At 33.2% G+C, this 14,989-nt stretch overlaps 3 protein-coding genes across 4 annotated transcripts; all 3 read right to left on the bottom strand.

Annotated features, from left to right (window-relative positions):
- Nucleotides 1-658: 658 nt before the first annotated feature.
- On the bottom strand, nucleotides 659-6,492 carry LOC110823196 (uncharacterized). Of its 2 annotated transcripts, none has more exons than XM_088211495.1 (6): nucleotides 6,340-6,492; nucleotides 5,429-5,941; nucleotides 3,089-4,716; nucleotides 2,092-2,214; nucleotides 1,808-1,985; nucleotides 659-1,687 (listed from the first exon to the last, which is right to left on the bottom strand). In XM_088211495.1, exons 2-6 carry the CDS (start codon nucleotides 5,886-5,888, stop codon nucleotides 807-809), a joined length of 3,270 nt encoding a protein of 1,089 aa, XP_088067621.1. In that variant the 5' UTR covers nucleotides 5,889-5,941; nucleotides 6,340-6,492; the 3' UTR covers nucleotides 659-806. The 2 variants fall into 2 exon arrangements, with proteins under 2 accessions (XP_088067621.1, XP_088067620.1); XM_088211494.1 differs by having other exon boundaries at nucleotides 5,429-6,090; nucleotides 6,340-6,449.
- Nucleotides 6,493-9,799: 3,307 nt separating this feature from the next.
- On the bottom strand, nucleotides 9,800-11,126 carry LOC110823501 (Heavy metal transport/detoxification superfamily protein). The gene is made up of 2 exons (XM_022053894.2): nucleotides 10,761-11,126; nucleotides 9,800-10,188 (listed from the first exon to the last, which is right to left on the bottom strand). Exons 1-2 carry the CDS (start codon nucleotides 10,882-10,884, stop codon nucleotides 9,911-9,913), a joined length of 402 nt encoding a protein of 133 aa, XP_021909586.2. The 5' UTR covers nucleotides 10,885-11,126; the 3' UTR covers nucleotides 9,800-9,910.
- Nucleotides 11,127-12,677: 1,551 nt separating this feature from the next.
- Nucleotides 12,678-14,518, bottom strand: LOC110823511 (Heavy metal transport/detoxification superfamily protein). Its single transcript, XM_022053905.2, has 4 exons — nucleotides 14,029-14,518; nucleotides 13,776-13,948; nucleotides 13,605-13,695; nucleotides 12,678-13,519 (listed from the first exon to the last, which is right to left on the bottom strand). The coding sequence occupies exons 1-4, from the start codon at nucleotides 14,222-14,224 to the stop codon at nucleotides 12,978-12,980; spliced, it is 1,002 nt and encodes a 333-aa protein (XP_021909597.2). The 5' UTR covers nucleotides 14,225-14,518; the 3' UTR covers nucleotides 12,678-12,977.
- Between the last annotated feature and the right edge of the window lie 471 nt (nucleotides 14,519-14,989).

Consider the following 14,989-nt stretch of genomic DNA (forward strand, 5'->3'; position numbering starts at 1 on the left):
ATATATATATATATTTATCACCTTATTAAGTAAAAGTTACTTGGTAACGTCTCTTTTGATTGGCAGAGTCGATTTGATGACAATTTGATGTTATATAAAACACACTACTACATAGTCCCAAAACCAGCAGAATTTACGGTGGGGGAGTTGGATATAAGCAGGATGTTCGAGTCAACCTCAGGCCACTGTAGCTTCCAAATAAATCCAATCATCTCAGGAGTTGTTTGGAGGTGAATCGGATCAATTAATTTCTGCGTTGAAAGTATGTGAAATTTTTATATTATGTATAAGAGTGGTTTCACCTGATAGTCTTTCTGGTACATGTATTTCCAAATATTTAACAAAGAATGCTGATGCATCAGCATCTTGACTTGGCATACCCTAACAATTGAAATTGAATCCATCCAGGAAAATCCAAGATTTGGGTACAATGTCAATTTAGGAAATCCAACAAACTGATTGAAAATATATCAATATATCTAACCCAAGTTGGTTTCTGGTTCATCCCTAAAAATTGTCTGACAAATTATACAGAAACTATCAATCAACAACTGAATATGGTTGATAATTTTCAGATGATATCGCAAACATGGTTATGATTTGTGTGTGTGTGCGTGTAAGCACAATGGATCAGCCACCAACATCAAAAGCTAACAAGTAATGGAAAAAAGGGACTAAAATAATCAGATAACGTTTCAGCCAATTCAAATAAGTAGCAAAATGGTTAAACAAGTCTATGGAAAAACAAGTTTCTGGACAAGATAATCCCTTATTGAGTTTTCCCAAAGTCTGGTAACTACCTCCTTCTACACATGCTCCCAATCAGATGAAGAGCCATCATAAATCCCTGGACAAGAAGAAACTTGACTCCCCAACATGTTGGTTCTGTAAGGTTGGACCATGGCGTCGTCCTTAACATGAAGATAGAACTCTTTCACGGTTAACTCATCCTCAAGATAGTTGGCAACTTCACTTTCGGAGACAGGTTGCGTTCTTCTTTCAGAAGTTTGCCCTTCTTCTCTGTCCTTAACTTTTTCCTCCTCGAGACACTTGAAGATTGACCAATGTGTTATGTCACATGCAAAACTCGGGCCAGGACCTTCTTGCATTTGTTGCTGTTCCGCATTAATGGAACTTGAAGTTTCATCGCGGAGCTTCAGGATATTGAATCTAGCCATAGCCAGAGCATCAACATCATCCAATTGACTGGTTCTGCTTGAAACAGGGAAATCCTGGATGATATCTGCAGTGGGACTACCCTTAATTTTCTCAGTCGAAAGATTTTCAACCTTGTCCAAGTCAGAAGAAACTTTGGACCATGAGTCGTTTTCTGTGTCTACATCATCCACAGAATTTGGGCTGTTAATCTGGAGTTTTAAGAAATCATTAAAATCTAAGTTGATGCCAGCTCTGTCCCTAGGCTCTGATTTTCCAACCAAGTCTGGCTCAGGGGAGTCCTTTGAGATTATTAACTTGCCTTCTTCAATGGCATTCATGGACATCGATTCGTGAACCTTAAATCCAGTCATAAGATCTGTCATCTGGCTGCCTGCACCTATGGCAACAGAATCCTGAACAGAAGAATCAGCAGCCCTGCTACACCTCACAACAGCTTCTAAATTTTCAAATGTGTTTGAACCAGGAGGTAGCTTAGACCTTGATGGTGACTCTGCATCTGTAGACTTTTCTGAAAATTTTGAACAGGACAACATTAAATGCAAGTTATATAGCAGGATTTTGCAGTAAAGTTTTAAGATTTTAATTGAAACAAAATGGATTGAATAACGATTTTGCTTAAGGTTGCAACCTTCTGTCATTTGCAATTGTCCTTTTTCCATCTCTGTCTTCATTCGAGTAAAGCGAGCCATGTAAGTGATAGAACATAACGCAGCTTCCGCCTCCAGCCAAAGATTCTTATAGAGAAGAACTTGAGGATGAGTTTCCTCTTCATCAGGAAAATTTTCAATAAGAACTTTCTTTATAGCCTGAAAATTATTATGATCCGTTATATGACCTTTCTGCTTCCAGAAAGAGGAAATATTGATATATAATCAATAAAAAAGAAAAAAGAAAAACCAAAGTAATAAGCACCTGGGTCATGTTATCATTTTTCACCTCTTCTGCATCAGCAGAAACACCATGATGATTTTTTACCTCCTGGGAACTCTGTTTGTGGAACTTACCCGGAACACAAGCTGCAGCTACCTTTGACATCTGAGGATTAAACATACGTTGACCCTCAAGACAATAATATTTAATGTAAGGCAAAATACTGAACCGTTATGAAATAAAATTTTTAACTCCAGTAAAATAAATCTTATTTTAGGGGACAGAATTGATTTTGACAGAAAGAAGTATCAAAGAGAAATCTGCAGCAGCAGACTGAAAAGGGCTATACTAGTAAAAATTCAATACCAAGTAATGAACTAATTCCAACTCCGTGATTCTATCTACACGAAAAGGAAAAATTGTGAATGTAGACCTTAACGCCACAATTTACCTTCTGGGGCTCCATGTGGCCACCAAGAGACACTAGGGGCTGACATGTTGTCCAAGGAAACTTTCTACAGAAAGAAAATAAATTGATACTAGATACTCATTCTATTAGTTGTTTATTTCCCATTTCATTGAGGAGATATGAAAACATGGAAAATGCAATTGATATAACTGAGGAACAACCAACATCCCTCCCACACCTTCCCCCTCAACCCCCCTCAAACCTGAACCAAAAAGAGCTCAAATTATTGGTATGACTTGATTGTGTCCCAGGAAAAACACCATCACTTCAGTTTATTATCCCTTGGTAGAAAAAAAATGAATCAGTGACACAATCCTGTGCATCACATCACTTCCGCATCATTTCCATCTTCTTTCTTTATATCTTCAAATTATGTATGGAATTTCATAGTTTCCAAAGGAAAAAAATATGGATGGTCATCGGGAAAAACTCCTTAAGCTGGTTTCATTTCCAAAAAAATTCGTACTTTAGTTGAAGAGAGCCAGTTCTGCAACTCTCTGGTCAAGGTGGATCCTTCACAATAAAAAATGCTTGAAATGAAATGAGAATAATAATGAACAAAGAAAATACCTCATGAAGCTTGGCTGAGCCTGAAGCAGATTGATCAGTGGCCGGAGAGGGAAGTGATGCTTCTTCTTTTGGACTCAATTGCCTGTTGACCTTTAAAAGACAGTTACTGAGATTATTGATCACATTGTTAAGGGCCATTGAATCCTGTTCCTTCAGTTCAGTTGACCCAGTCGAACAATAATTTAAAAGCAAGTCTGACAGGTTGCTAATAGCATTGACCAGAATTGGGATATTCATCTTGGGAGGTGACTCTTTATCATGCATACCAGTAAGCTTAGAAGGAGGATCTTCTAGAGAAGCTGGTGAGTTTATGATATCTTCTATAGCACGGAACAGCCTATGAGATGACTCACAGTCTGAGGCATCAATCGAGTTCATCCCACCTGTAACACTATTACCTGAAGTGTGCTTCTTTTCAGATGGCAATTTACCTTCTTCTGAATTCTCTTGGAATATCCAAGAAGGCTGCAAATTATCTTCATTGAATGACTTGTTGGGTAGGGTATCACATTTACTCAGCTCAACATCATCAGAAGATTGAGTCACAAAAATAGAGCTTGGTTCTGCCTGGTTGGATCCCACTTTCATAGCATCATTCGGTCCATGTTCTCTAGATGAAAAACTAGAAGTCGAAGGTCTATTTGAAGGAGATGCTAAACTGTTGTACAGACACTTACTTTTATGGGCAACAGAATCTTCACTTGGATTCAGTGAGGAGGTTTTTGCAGCATCATCAATATTAAGAGGACAAAATGGGGGACCTTGGTGATTGTAGCTGTTGGAACCTTCTAGCTTTTTTGTAAGCTGTAAAGTAGAAAGTTCAAGAACGTCAAGTGATCTATAGTGAGGAACAGGAGCTCCTTTCCAGCACGGTGAATCCAAATGAGGGATATAATGATCTAAATGTTTGGAAGGATTTTCATCTCGATTGATGGTTTTATCATCATCAAGTGCCCAAGCCAACTCATCAGTACAAATATTAGAATCTTGAAAGCCAGATGTTTCTCCAAAGAAATGATCCAATGCATCCTTGCAAATGCTTCTTTCTTGCAGGTCATTGTCTGTTGAGGGACTTTTGGCAAAGATGCGATCAGTTCCTTCCAATTGAATGCAATGCTGGCTTGAAGGAAAAAAATATTTTTCCTCAAAGCTTGGAGAACTAAAAGATTCCTTCCAATTATGTTGATCACAAGCAAAATTCATATAAACTTTGTCACTGCCGCCATTTCCATTTTTAACCGAACTTATCTTTTCTATTGGTTCTGAGGAACAGGTGGCACTACCTGGCGGCACCAGCCCAGGGGCAAACTTCATTGACAGGATGCTATTGTTTGGATTATTGCCCTGATGTTTCATACCTTTCTCATATGAACCACTGTATGTGACTTGATTGACCCTGGAATCAATTTGTTTTAGAGATGGTTCCAATGGACAGCTTTCAGGAAGTACTGAAGCAGATCCTGAAATTGGGGTTTTCAAATAATCAAAAGCCATCAACCCAGTCCTTTTCTCTGGGACAGACTTAAAATCTTGATGTCCAGGAATAGCACGCTCGATAGGGTTTTCACTAAGATGGCCACCGTGAGAAGTTTCTCCATAGTTGTTTAGGCCATTGGATGCATAAGCCCCTGCACGGTATTGGCTAATAATCTTACACAAACTTAAATTTTTCTTTTGATTTCTCCATTAAATTTACCGTTTATAAACAATCTTTAAGAAAGACAAAAAGAATAAGTGAAAAAAGTAATGAAATACAATGGAAAAAACATAATAAAATACACCGGAGTGGTTTGGGTGAAAGTGAAGCCTAATTTTTTGAAAATCATTTAGGAGGCAGAATTCTGAAAGTCTCTCCATGAATGCCTTTCAGTTTACATGTCAACTGATACTCTGTCAGTCGAGACCTTCTTTCCATTCTTGCATTGGACGTGACTTTAAAAGAATGAGGGTAATGAAGATTGGCAATTTATTTATTTACAGATAGTTAATAGAGAAAAAATTTAGTGGTACCAATCAGTTACAAATTATAGAGGGTGATGGTGGTATATGTGTTCAACGATTCAAAATATAGAATGTTTGGGTTATTTTTTAGTCAAAATCAGAAGTTATAGCAGAAGTACGAAATACCATCCTAATGCACAAGCCATACCCACTCGGATACGAGAGAGGTTGATGGAACTAATTAACTAACAAGCACTCCAGGGACAAAATTGGCATAAAGATGATGAAGCAATCAATATAAGCAAAGAGAATATTAAACATCATCCATGAAAGTAATCACAAACAAAACCCATAAACTTATATATGAACATTTATGCTTTATAAAGAAGTTAGATGTACCTAAGTCCAAATGGTCCTTGTAAACAGATGTAGCAGCAGGATTGACCTCCCTGGATCCAGAACTCCCAGCAAGTTTCAGTCCCTGCCCCTGCTCCAGACCTGGCAATCCATTCCAGATGCCACTCCAACTACCTGTATGAGGCAAAGTGGCGAAGCTTGGAGTAGAGTCATTGTTGGATAACCCCTTGAAAAAAGGGATATTTGGAGGAGACAATGCATCATAAAATCCAGGGAAGGTAGTTGGGACATATGATGGATAGTAGGGTTTGGCATCTGTAAAATCACTAGCCATGGCATTGGAACGTTGAGTGCCATAAGAGAAAACATCTGTTGAAGCCGACACATATGGGCTCATAGGAGGAGCATGAGGTGGCGGAGTCCGATGAGCAGCCGAGTATCTATAGCTATTCGGGGGAACAGTATCAAATTCAGGAAAGGGATTGGAAACCCGAGAACTCATCCAGTTGCGCCGAGATGAATTCAAAGATGGATTAAAAGGGGGTACACCGTAACCTGCAAGTTTGAATGATAAGGGGTTCTGAACAGACCAATCTACTGCAAAGAAAGGCGGAGCTAAAGGTGATAAATTAGAGGAAGACAATGAGGAAGAACTTCCATCACTTCCATTTGCATAAGGCACAAAATCCATCATCTCATTTCCCCTAAAAGTTCATGATACTAAATTCAATCAATCGTTCGGAACCCAGAAAAATTTATATCATCTCTTTATCTGGGTTAACTCTAAAAGTCCTAATCGAATACGATAATCGTGCTAATAAAGAACGCTCAATAACGGAGTTGATCAAATAGAAAGAAATTATATATATATATATATAAATATAAAAGATGTTCTTGATAATCGGGCTGGATAAGAGAGAATCATAGAGGAGAATCTTGATTGTTAAGCATACCAGAAGAGTGATCCACAGTGACTCTACGACCTGCCAACCAACCCAAACAAACTCCTGAGAGAGTCGGTCTTCTCGGATTTTCAGGTATGTTTGATTATCAGATGTTGAGATAAAAGATACTGGATTGGGATTTTTACTTCCAATTAAAAAAAAAAAATTATATTATTTGCAAGTATGCCCTTGTACTTATGTTAAATTGCTAGAAAATGCTCGTGCTTTTTTTTTTTTTTTAAAAAAAATATATTAAAAATTTCTTATTGTATGTATCTAAAAACTTGCGTACAAAATTTGATCCCTTAGACTCGGTTTATTATAAAATTGTAAAATAAAATTATTTTTTGAAATATTTTGTTTGAAAGATAATTCTTATTTTTCGGATTGAATGAACATGGATCTTCAATCATTACATTATATGGATTTGAGAATTCAATTTTTAGAAGCTAAATGATGTTTTTTTTATATATATAAAATATAGTATTAAATTTTATGTAAATACAAACGATAATATTCTACTCGTTATTTTTGTATATAAGTAAAATATTAAAATATTAGTAAAAAAATAAATATTATGTTGGTGATATATTTGTATCTTCTTTGAATTTATAATTTTTTATAATGGTATAATAATATTATTCAATACGAATTCATCGATGATAGTGAGTTTATGAATAACATAAAGTAAATTTAATTATATTAAGAATTAATTTATTTTATCAAGAAATAACTTGATACGTAAGTAATTTTTTATTAAATTTAACACATCTTAAGAAAAAATAAAAAAATAAAATAGAATTAAGTACCATTCGAAGATGATGCAGTCAACAATCATGGTGTGATTGAAAAATCTCTTCATAAAATTCTTAATTATCTGTCTCACTTTATCAAAATACTTTTTCTTTTTATAACAGTTATATATTATTTTATATGTCATTTCATTTACTTAATTACGAAAATTAACATAAATTTTAATTCAAATTTTAAATTTTGAATTTCAAATTTCAAAATCAAAATTTATATAATATAAAAATATTATAAATTTTTTTATAAAAATAATAATTTATTATAATTATTATCTCATTTTAAATACTATTAACGATAGAAACGAAGTCGATAAAAATATATTTATTTTGAATGATTCTTTTTTATTTGTTTAAATTTTTTAAGTAAATTTAATATATTTGATTATAATTAAAAATGTAGAACAAAAATATTTCTAAATTCTTACTTAAAACCATAAATCTAACCTTAACCCACTAAAATTAGAATTATAAATATAAAATTGGACAGTATATATATATATTTTTATTTTGAAGTGATTTCATGGAGAATAAATTTTATAATCTATTAATTGCTTAAAAGCCATAAATGAAAAGATAAGAAACAAAACTATCTCAACCATAACTACAGAAGAAAGAAAGCTCATGTTACTTGTAGGGACATTACACTCAGTACATGAAATCTCAAAGGTCCTTTTTTTACACCACATACTATTCCAGTCTATATACTTATAACACAAATTCAAGAAGAACCCAGATTTCTTTTCTTCTATTTGTCTATAAACCAATGAAAATATTGAAATACCCAGAAAGAGAAAGTCCACCTTCTAACATAAACATCATCCAAGAAAAAAGAGAAAAAGTAGGTGAACGGTGTGGAGGAAGATGGTAAGTTCGATATGTATCAGAAATAAACAATGAAAGAAGAGCGATCGGAAGGAGGAGGTCGAGAAAAAATGGGCGGAGAAGAAGCAGCAAAACGAAGAAGATGAGTTCTGTCCCGGCGTCTTTGAGATGCTAGAAATCTTTGCGTAACTCTTGCAAGAGCCGCCGTGTATTCTTCCAGTAGCTCCGCCATGACCGTCACCCTTATCATACTTTCTTCAGTTGCCTTCGCCGGTTAATCTTTACTGAGATGCGGGTGTATACATATATACACGTACATGTGTATGAATATGTGTATGAATATGTGTATGTATATGTATATGTAAGGGGGAAATGTTGGTGAGGGGGATTGCGTGTTGTGGGCGAAGGAAATGCAGCCAAATTTATAAGCATTCACCATCTTAATCTCATCCATACACACCTGACTTTTTGGGAAATATTCACCCCTCTCAATTATTATTATTATTATTTTTAATTATCTTTCTACCAAATAATTATTAGTAGTAAAAAATCATTATTTTAATAATTTTCATTTATTATATAAATATATATATTATATAAAACAAAAAACTCCCTTATTTAATTATATATATACACACACTAAAGAATAATCTATTTTAAAAATCTATCTTAATTGATTAGTAATAGTTAATAAATAAAATAATAAAATATTAGACTTCTAAACAATTAAATATGCATATTTATAAACTATGGGTATGGTACATATTAGTTATGTAAAAACTATATTATAAAATAATTTATACACCTCTTTATTAAAATATTAAATTTATTTTATTTTTAGGCTATTATATATATTATATATATATATATGTATACAGTAAAAATACTGTAATTATAATTAGTATTTAGATGGGTTGGAGTGGGGAATTTTTGGCAATTAGCATACACAATCCCGATGTGATCTTCGCACTTCTACATCTTATCATTGCTCTTTAAGTCTAGTGGGGGCCACATGTCATTAAAACCCTCTAATTTATTAGTTTCAATTTTAATTTTTACTTAAACGTTAATTAATTATTACATGATATGTAGTTTTATGCATCGTTAATTATGATTATGCATTGTATATTATTTATTGTAATTAATTGAAAATTCAAAAATATTTTTAAATTACTAAAGTATTCCGAAGGTAACAATTATTACATAATTCTACGTACTAAAAACTACTTTAATAATTGAATTTAAATTTAATAAAAATGGGGGCATAATTTTATACATATATATATTATAATTAATTGATATTTATTCATAAATTATGTATGAAAGTCATAAAATCAGAAAATAAAAATTGGGTTACTTTTTCTTTCGGCTGTTTATGAAAACCTTGACCAATTGATGAAGATAGATTGCATCTTAAGGAAGTAGGAAGGAAATTTATGCGTGCATATTCACATCTACATACATATATATATACATATATGTGGTAAATAGATATATTGGTAAATTACTTAACTACGGTAATTTTTAGGGTAAATTGACTAAAATTCCTCCTATAAGTTCATATAATAGAAAAATAACATACCATAGTGAATTTTCTAATTAATATATACTTCTTGGTGAATTAAGTTCTTAATTTAAATCAATGAATAATATATATATATATTTTATATATTAAATTAATGTATGTATGACTTTTGGGTACGATTTATATTTTACCTAAACATAATCCATAGTTGGAATAACGTGCACAACCTTCTAAGTTGAATTCCATGACACATTTCATGCCGGCCAAACTTTCAACTTTTGGCTAACCTCTTAAAATAGTCTCAAATTTGTTTTTTAATAATATAAGATTTAATAAATTTTTTTTAATACAAAATTTTAATTATTTTAACTCTTTTAATATTAAAAACGAAGAAATTAAAAAGTAAAAAAAAATACACGAACGATCAAAAAGAATAAGATCTAGCGAAGATCTTTTTCATTGTTTTCCAACCAAGGGAACGAGCTCTAGCAAGTGCTAATGAAGGCTTCGATAATTTAACTAGTGGTGGGGATGATAATGATGAACCATTCGGTTCTTGTTCTAACTCGGTATTATCATCGGGATTCCAAAAACGAGCTTCTTTTCTTTTTCCTTTCATCGTTTTTAACATATCGTGTTTGTTACAAATTCCCCAAACCGTCACTTTTTGCTCGTTGTAGTCCACATTTACCGAGTATATACCTACACACCCACGAAGAGAAAATTAATCATGTGTCCAATAAATATAAAAGCGATCAAAATAAATAGGTCAAAATAACGATATTCAATTCTCTTGACACATATATATATATACACACATTATAGGGTTAAATATAAATAATTTAAATTATAATTTTGAACCACTGGTGTATTGGGCCTGCAGGGCTGCTATATATGGGCCTAAAATTAAGCCCACGAAACGGAGCTCCTTTCCGGGTCCGGGTCAAGTCAATTGGATTTTGTTTTTAGTTAGTCGGCCGATTAACTCATCAATTGAGCTACAGAACTCAATAATTACTAAATGCCAATTTTTTTTGAACCTCATTATATTTTTCAACCATGATATATTTAAATCTTTATTTTGAAAATACTGCTTATAAAAATTAAATTTGACAAATCAAATTAGGACAAACCAGTCACTGCGTATGAATTGAGTTGTGTTTTTATAGGTGGTAAAAGACAAATTAATCAATTAAATCAACCGAAACACTAAATATATGTATATGTATGTATGTATGTATGTATGTATGTATAATGTAGTTGTAAAGATTTACCTTTGAGATGAGATAAAGTCTTCTTGACCTTCTTCTCGCATCCATAAGAGTATAAAGGCACCATCATCTCCACCAACTGTGCTTCCACGTTCTTATAAGCTGGAACTATCTGCATGTTTGCCATTTTAGCTCTTCACAGTTCTCACCCTTGGCTAGAATTTGGTAGGATGATATTCTTATATATATATATATATATATGTGTGTGTGTGTATATATAGGATGTATAAGTTCTATACATCACCTTATCTTATCTACTAAGATTTTTACCACCTTTATTTGAAAATGAAACTGGAGGATTCCTCTCCAAAAAGACCCGCCGCTAGATGGCTTACTTTTTCCCAAGGCTTTTTGCTCTGGTGGGGAAAATTTGGTTGGGTTGCTGATGACAAGTTAAAGTTAATTAAAATATGAAATTTAATTAATTAGATTAGGTGTTTAATTAGGGTAATTAATTAGTGGTTAAGAAAATTTAAAAAAAGGGGAAGTCTATGAATGAGCATGGAAGTTGTTGTTAGTTTTGGAGGGACTCGTGGAGTGTGAGTTGGATAAGTTGAAAAGATGTGTCATCATGTTTGTCTTTTTGCTTATTTGGAAGGAAGTGCACTGCATCTGCTTTCTTCATCACCATCACTACCGTGTCATAATTAGTTGCATATTTAATATTTTTTTATAAACTATTTTATTAAAAAAATTAATTTTTAAAATATACACTATCACATCAAAATAAAAATAAAAATAAAAAATTTTACATTATTAAAATTTAATTTAATTTAATTATTACAACTCTATTAAAATATTAATAAATTAAGTTATGAGTTTAATATGAACGGAGCGAATATAAAATTAATTATTATTGCATGTGTAAAGATCATGCATTAACTTTTTTTTTTTTTTTGTGGACATTTGAAACTTTAATGTATTGAAAAGAGAGAGAAGTTGGAATGGTTCACATGCATGCATGCATGTATGTATATGTTTTTGTTTTATTCAACTTCTTTTTATGAAAATCCACGTCAGCTTCATCCGTATATTATTATCTTTAGTTTTAAGAGATATAAAGTTCTTTTGAAAAAAAAAAAAATTAAAATAATATAATTTGTAGTTTATATGATATTAATTTTTTAAATATATTTTATTAATTAATATTGTAATATAATTGTTTTATGAAAAAAACTTGGATACTTTATTTTGGAGGGAGCCATCCGATCGGACTGATTGATGATGGAAACATCCCACGACAGAACAGACAAATTACAATATATTACCTTTTACTAATAATATAAGTAAGTACATACATACATACATACATACATACATACATACATACATATATATGTAGTTACATATATGTTCATAATAATGATATCATTTGGACGCAGAGAACAAAGTCTCTCTCTTTTGTTGTCTTTCCATTTGGCTATATGTAGAGCTGGGTCTACATGTGAATCCCACGCTTCTGGTTTTCTCGTAGGGAATCTTTCGGTCTACGTCAACCCCATATATATATATATATAGTGTGTATGCGTATGGTGTATAGATATATAGTCTCTACTCATTCTCTTCCTATAAAAAAACAAGTATCATGATATCCTAAGTTCATGTCAGTGTGACTGACGAATGAAATAACCTAATTATCCTAATAAGTAACTTCTGTTTCTTTCTAATTGAAGAATATATATATATGTATGTATGTATGTATATATAAATTATATATAAGCCCATTAATTTGTGATTTAAATATACTAGTATAAAATAATAATTAATTAGTGAAAAATATACACAGAGTTGAATGTATATAGTCTTAGTGACTCACTTTAAATTTTTAATTACATGCATTAATAATGTGAATCTCTACGTGTGTGTATATATATATATATATATACACACGCGCAGAGATCATACGATATTCCACAAATATACAGAACCACTTTAGAATATTATTAATGATGATGAACCAGTGATTTAAATCAAACATGAACAGCACGTACCCGTTAATATTTATATTAAGGGCTCACCAACCTCGTGTCTAATTAAAATTATGTGACAAAGGTGGTACGATTTACACGTAGTATATAAAATTATGTATATTACATGCATGGTTTTTATACTTATAATAGTAATTAATTGATTATGGCGTACATAATTAATTAGTTAATTAATTAATTAAAGGAAGTATTAATTAATTAACTAATTAATTAATTAATTAGTACAATTTAACTACGAAATCGAGCAAGCATTTGGATTCTCGTCGCTGAAGAGCTGAGGAGCTGGAGGGATTCGTTCGATCACGTACACTGGCTGGTACTGGTAATAATACATCATCCTCTTCATATTCTCTTCATGCAGATTGCTCTGCAATATGTCATTAATCGCAGGATCACCTTCTGCAACTTCTTTCTTTTCTTCTTTATCGCCTTCATTTCCTCCTCCGTTGCCGCCGCCCTGAGCTTCGCCTTCTTTATTTGGCTCTTGAGGTGGATCCGTCTGGTTGGCAGCCGCCGCCGCCGCCTTCGGATCCTCCTCCTTTTTCTGATCAGCTCCGTTGTCTTCCTTCTTGTCTTCGGGTTTAGATTCCTCAACCAGGGGATTATCGGGTTCCTTCTTGGTTTCTTCGGGGGGTTGGGGCGGGTCGGGTTGCGGGACGATTCTGGCTTGCTTTTTGGTCCGTCTGTAAACATAATCTACGAGCTTGTTCGGGTCCATGGTTCCCGTCACCATCACCTTCCCACTGCTAAACTCTGTTGTAGCTGTTTGAACACCTGCATGTATATGCACATGCGTTTAAATTACACACACACACACACACACACACGTGTATGCATACATTATAAATTAATCAATTACCTCTCATTTGAAGTATTTTCTTCTTAAGTTGCTCGGCACATGCTTCACAATGCATATTTACATTAAGCTCCAAGGTGATTAACCCACTAACCTGAAAAGTTAAACACCATTAGAATTCTTCTAAACGAAAAACGAAAGAATTCATATGTTTGAAGCTGATGAAAGTGAAACCTGTGAGGTGACAAGTTGGGGCATGGGTTCACCGTCGGCAGGTGGAAGTGGAGACAAGACTTGAGCTCTTCGTTTGGTTTTCTTCATAATCTTGTTGCAGATAGCTTGGGGTTCTACTACTCCTTTTATAGTAACCTGGTTTTTACCCATGTCCGTCACTACTCCTTCAACTCCTGTCCAACACAATTTGATCAAATTAATGTTGTTCTAAACTGGGTTAAGGTTGTTTTTTTTTTTCCCTCTTTTTTCTTACCTCGAATCCTCATGATAGATTTTTCAATCTTCTTGGCACAACCAACACAATGCAAGTCCACAAACAGCACAAATGGAGATGGAGGTTTTGGTTCCTCCGCTGATTTCTCCTCTGGTTTTTCTTCTTTCTTTTCCTCTGGTTTCTCCTCCGGCTGCGCCTCTGCCTTCGCCTGCTCCTGCTTAGCTTCTTCACCCATTTGCTCTATGAAGTGCTAATCAACCAAATCAGACCAATTGACTGATTCTATAAATATCTCTGTCTCTCCGTGCTATATATATATATATGTGTGTGTGTGTATGTCTGTATATACATGTAGAGTTTAGTTTATGCAATTATGGAGGGGGTGGGGTAGAGGATGTAAAACAGGGTGATTGGGGAGCACATGGAGTGGCAGAAAGAAGGTGTTTTGATTATAATTAATTAGGTTTCTTTTTGAAATCCTTTGAAAATCTCCAAGGATTCAGAGGTGGGAGGGGGGGGGAAGAAATGAGAAACAGAGTTGGCAGATTTATAAAGAGACGATGAGGAGGAAGATGAATTATCCACCCACCGACTCCGACGTGGATTTCTGTGTTTAGTGTGAGACACGTGTCAAAAACTAATTAACTAATCTATTACCGTGTATAGGACTGACAGCTGGATTTTATTATAATAAAAAATTAAGTAATATTAATAAGAATTAAAATTGAAATAATTAAAAAATAAATAATTATGTCCTTAACCAAGGTAACCACAGGGGCCATCTTGGACCGACCAATGCCTTTTAGATATGATAATTAAAATTAAATTACTAAGAAAAAAATGTTAATTGAACTGCTAATATTATTTGATTCTCTATACATTCTCTCTCTCTCTCTATATATATATATATAAAGAATTAATAGAATAAGCAATTATTAATTAATGATTGGTGTATGCAAGTAGAATTTTTGCAGTTATTAATGAATTAATACTCTATTTT

This window comes from Carica papaya, chromosome 9, assembly GCF_054855325.1.
Source record: "Carica papaya isolate Zhongbai chromosome 9, ASM5485532v1, whole genome shotgun sequence".
Classification (NCBI taxonomy): Eukaryota; Viridiplantae; Streptophyta; class Magnoliopsida; order Brassicales; family Caricaceae; genus Carica; species Carica papaya.

Coding starts and splice junctions, on each gene's coding strand:
- LOC110823196 (XM_088211494.1), bottom strand. CDS start 6,080: ATGATGGATTTTGTGCCTTATGCAAATGGAAGTGATGGAAGTTCTTCC. Junction 1,986..2,091: donor AAAATGATAACATGACCCAG/GTGCTTATTACT, acceptor AATAATTTTCAG/GCTATAAAGAAAGTTCTTAT. Junction 1,688..1,807: donor ACAATTGCAAATGACAGAAG/GTTGCAACCTTA, acceptor CAAAATTTTCAG/AAAAGTCTACAGATGCAGAG.
- LOC110823501 (XM_022053894.2), bottom strand. CDS start 10,884: ATGGCAAACATGCAGATAGTTCCAGCTTATAAGAACGTGGAAGCACAG. Junction 10,189..10,760: donor GACTTTATCTCATCTCAAAG/GTAAATCTTTAC, acceptor GTGGGTGTGTAG/GTATATACTCGGTAAATGTG.
- LOC110823511 (XM_022053905.2), bottom strand. CDS start 14,224: ATGGGTGAAGAAGCTAAGCAGGAGCAGGCGAAGGCAGAGGCGCAGCCG. Junction 13,949..14,028: donor ATCTATCATGAGGATTCGAG/GTAAGAAAAAAG, acceptor TGTGTTGGACAG/GAGTTGAAGGAGTAGTGACG. Junction 13,520..13,604: donor GAAAATACTTCAAATGAGAG/GTAATTGATTAA, acceptor ATATACATGCAG/GTGTTCAAACAGCTACAACA.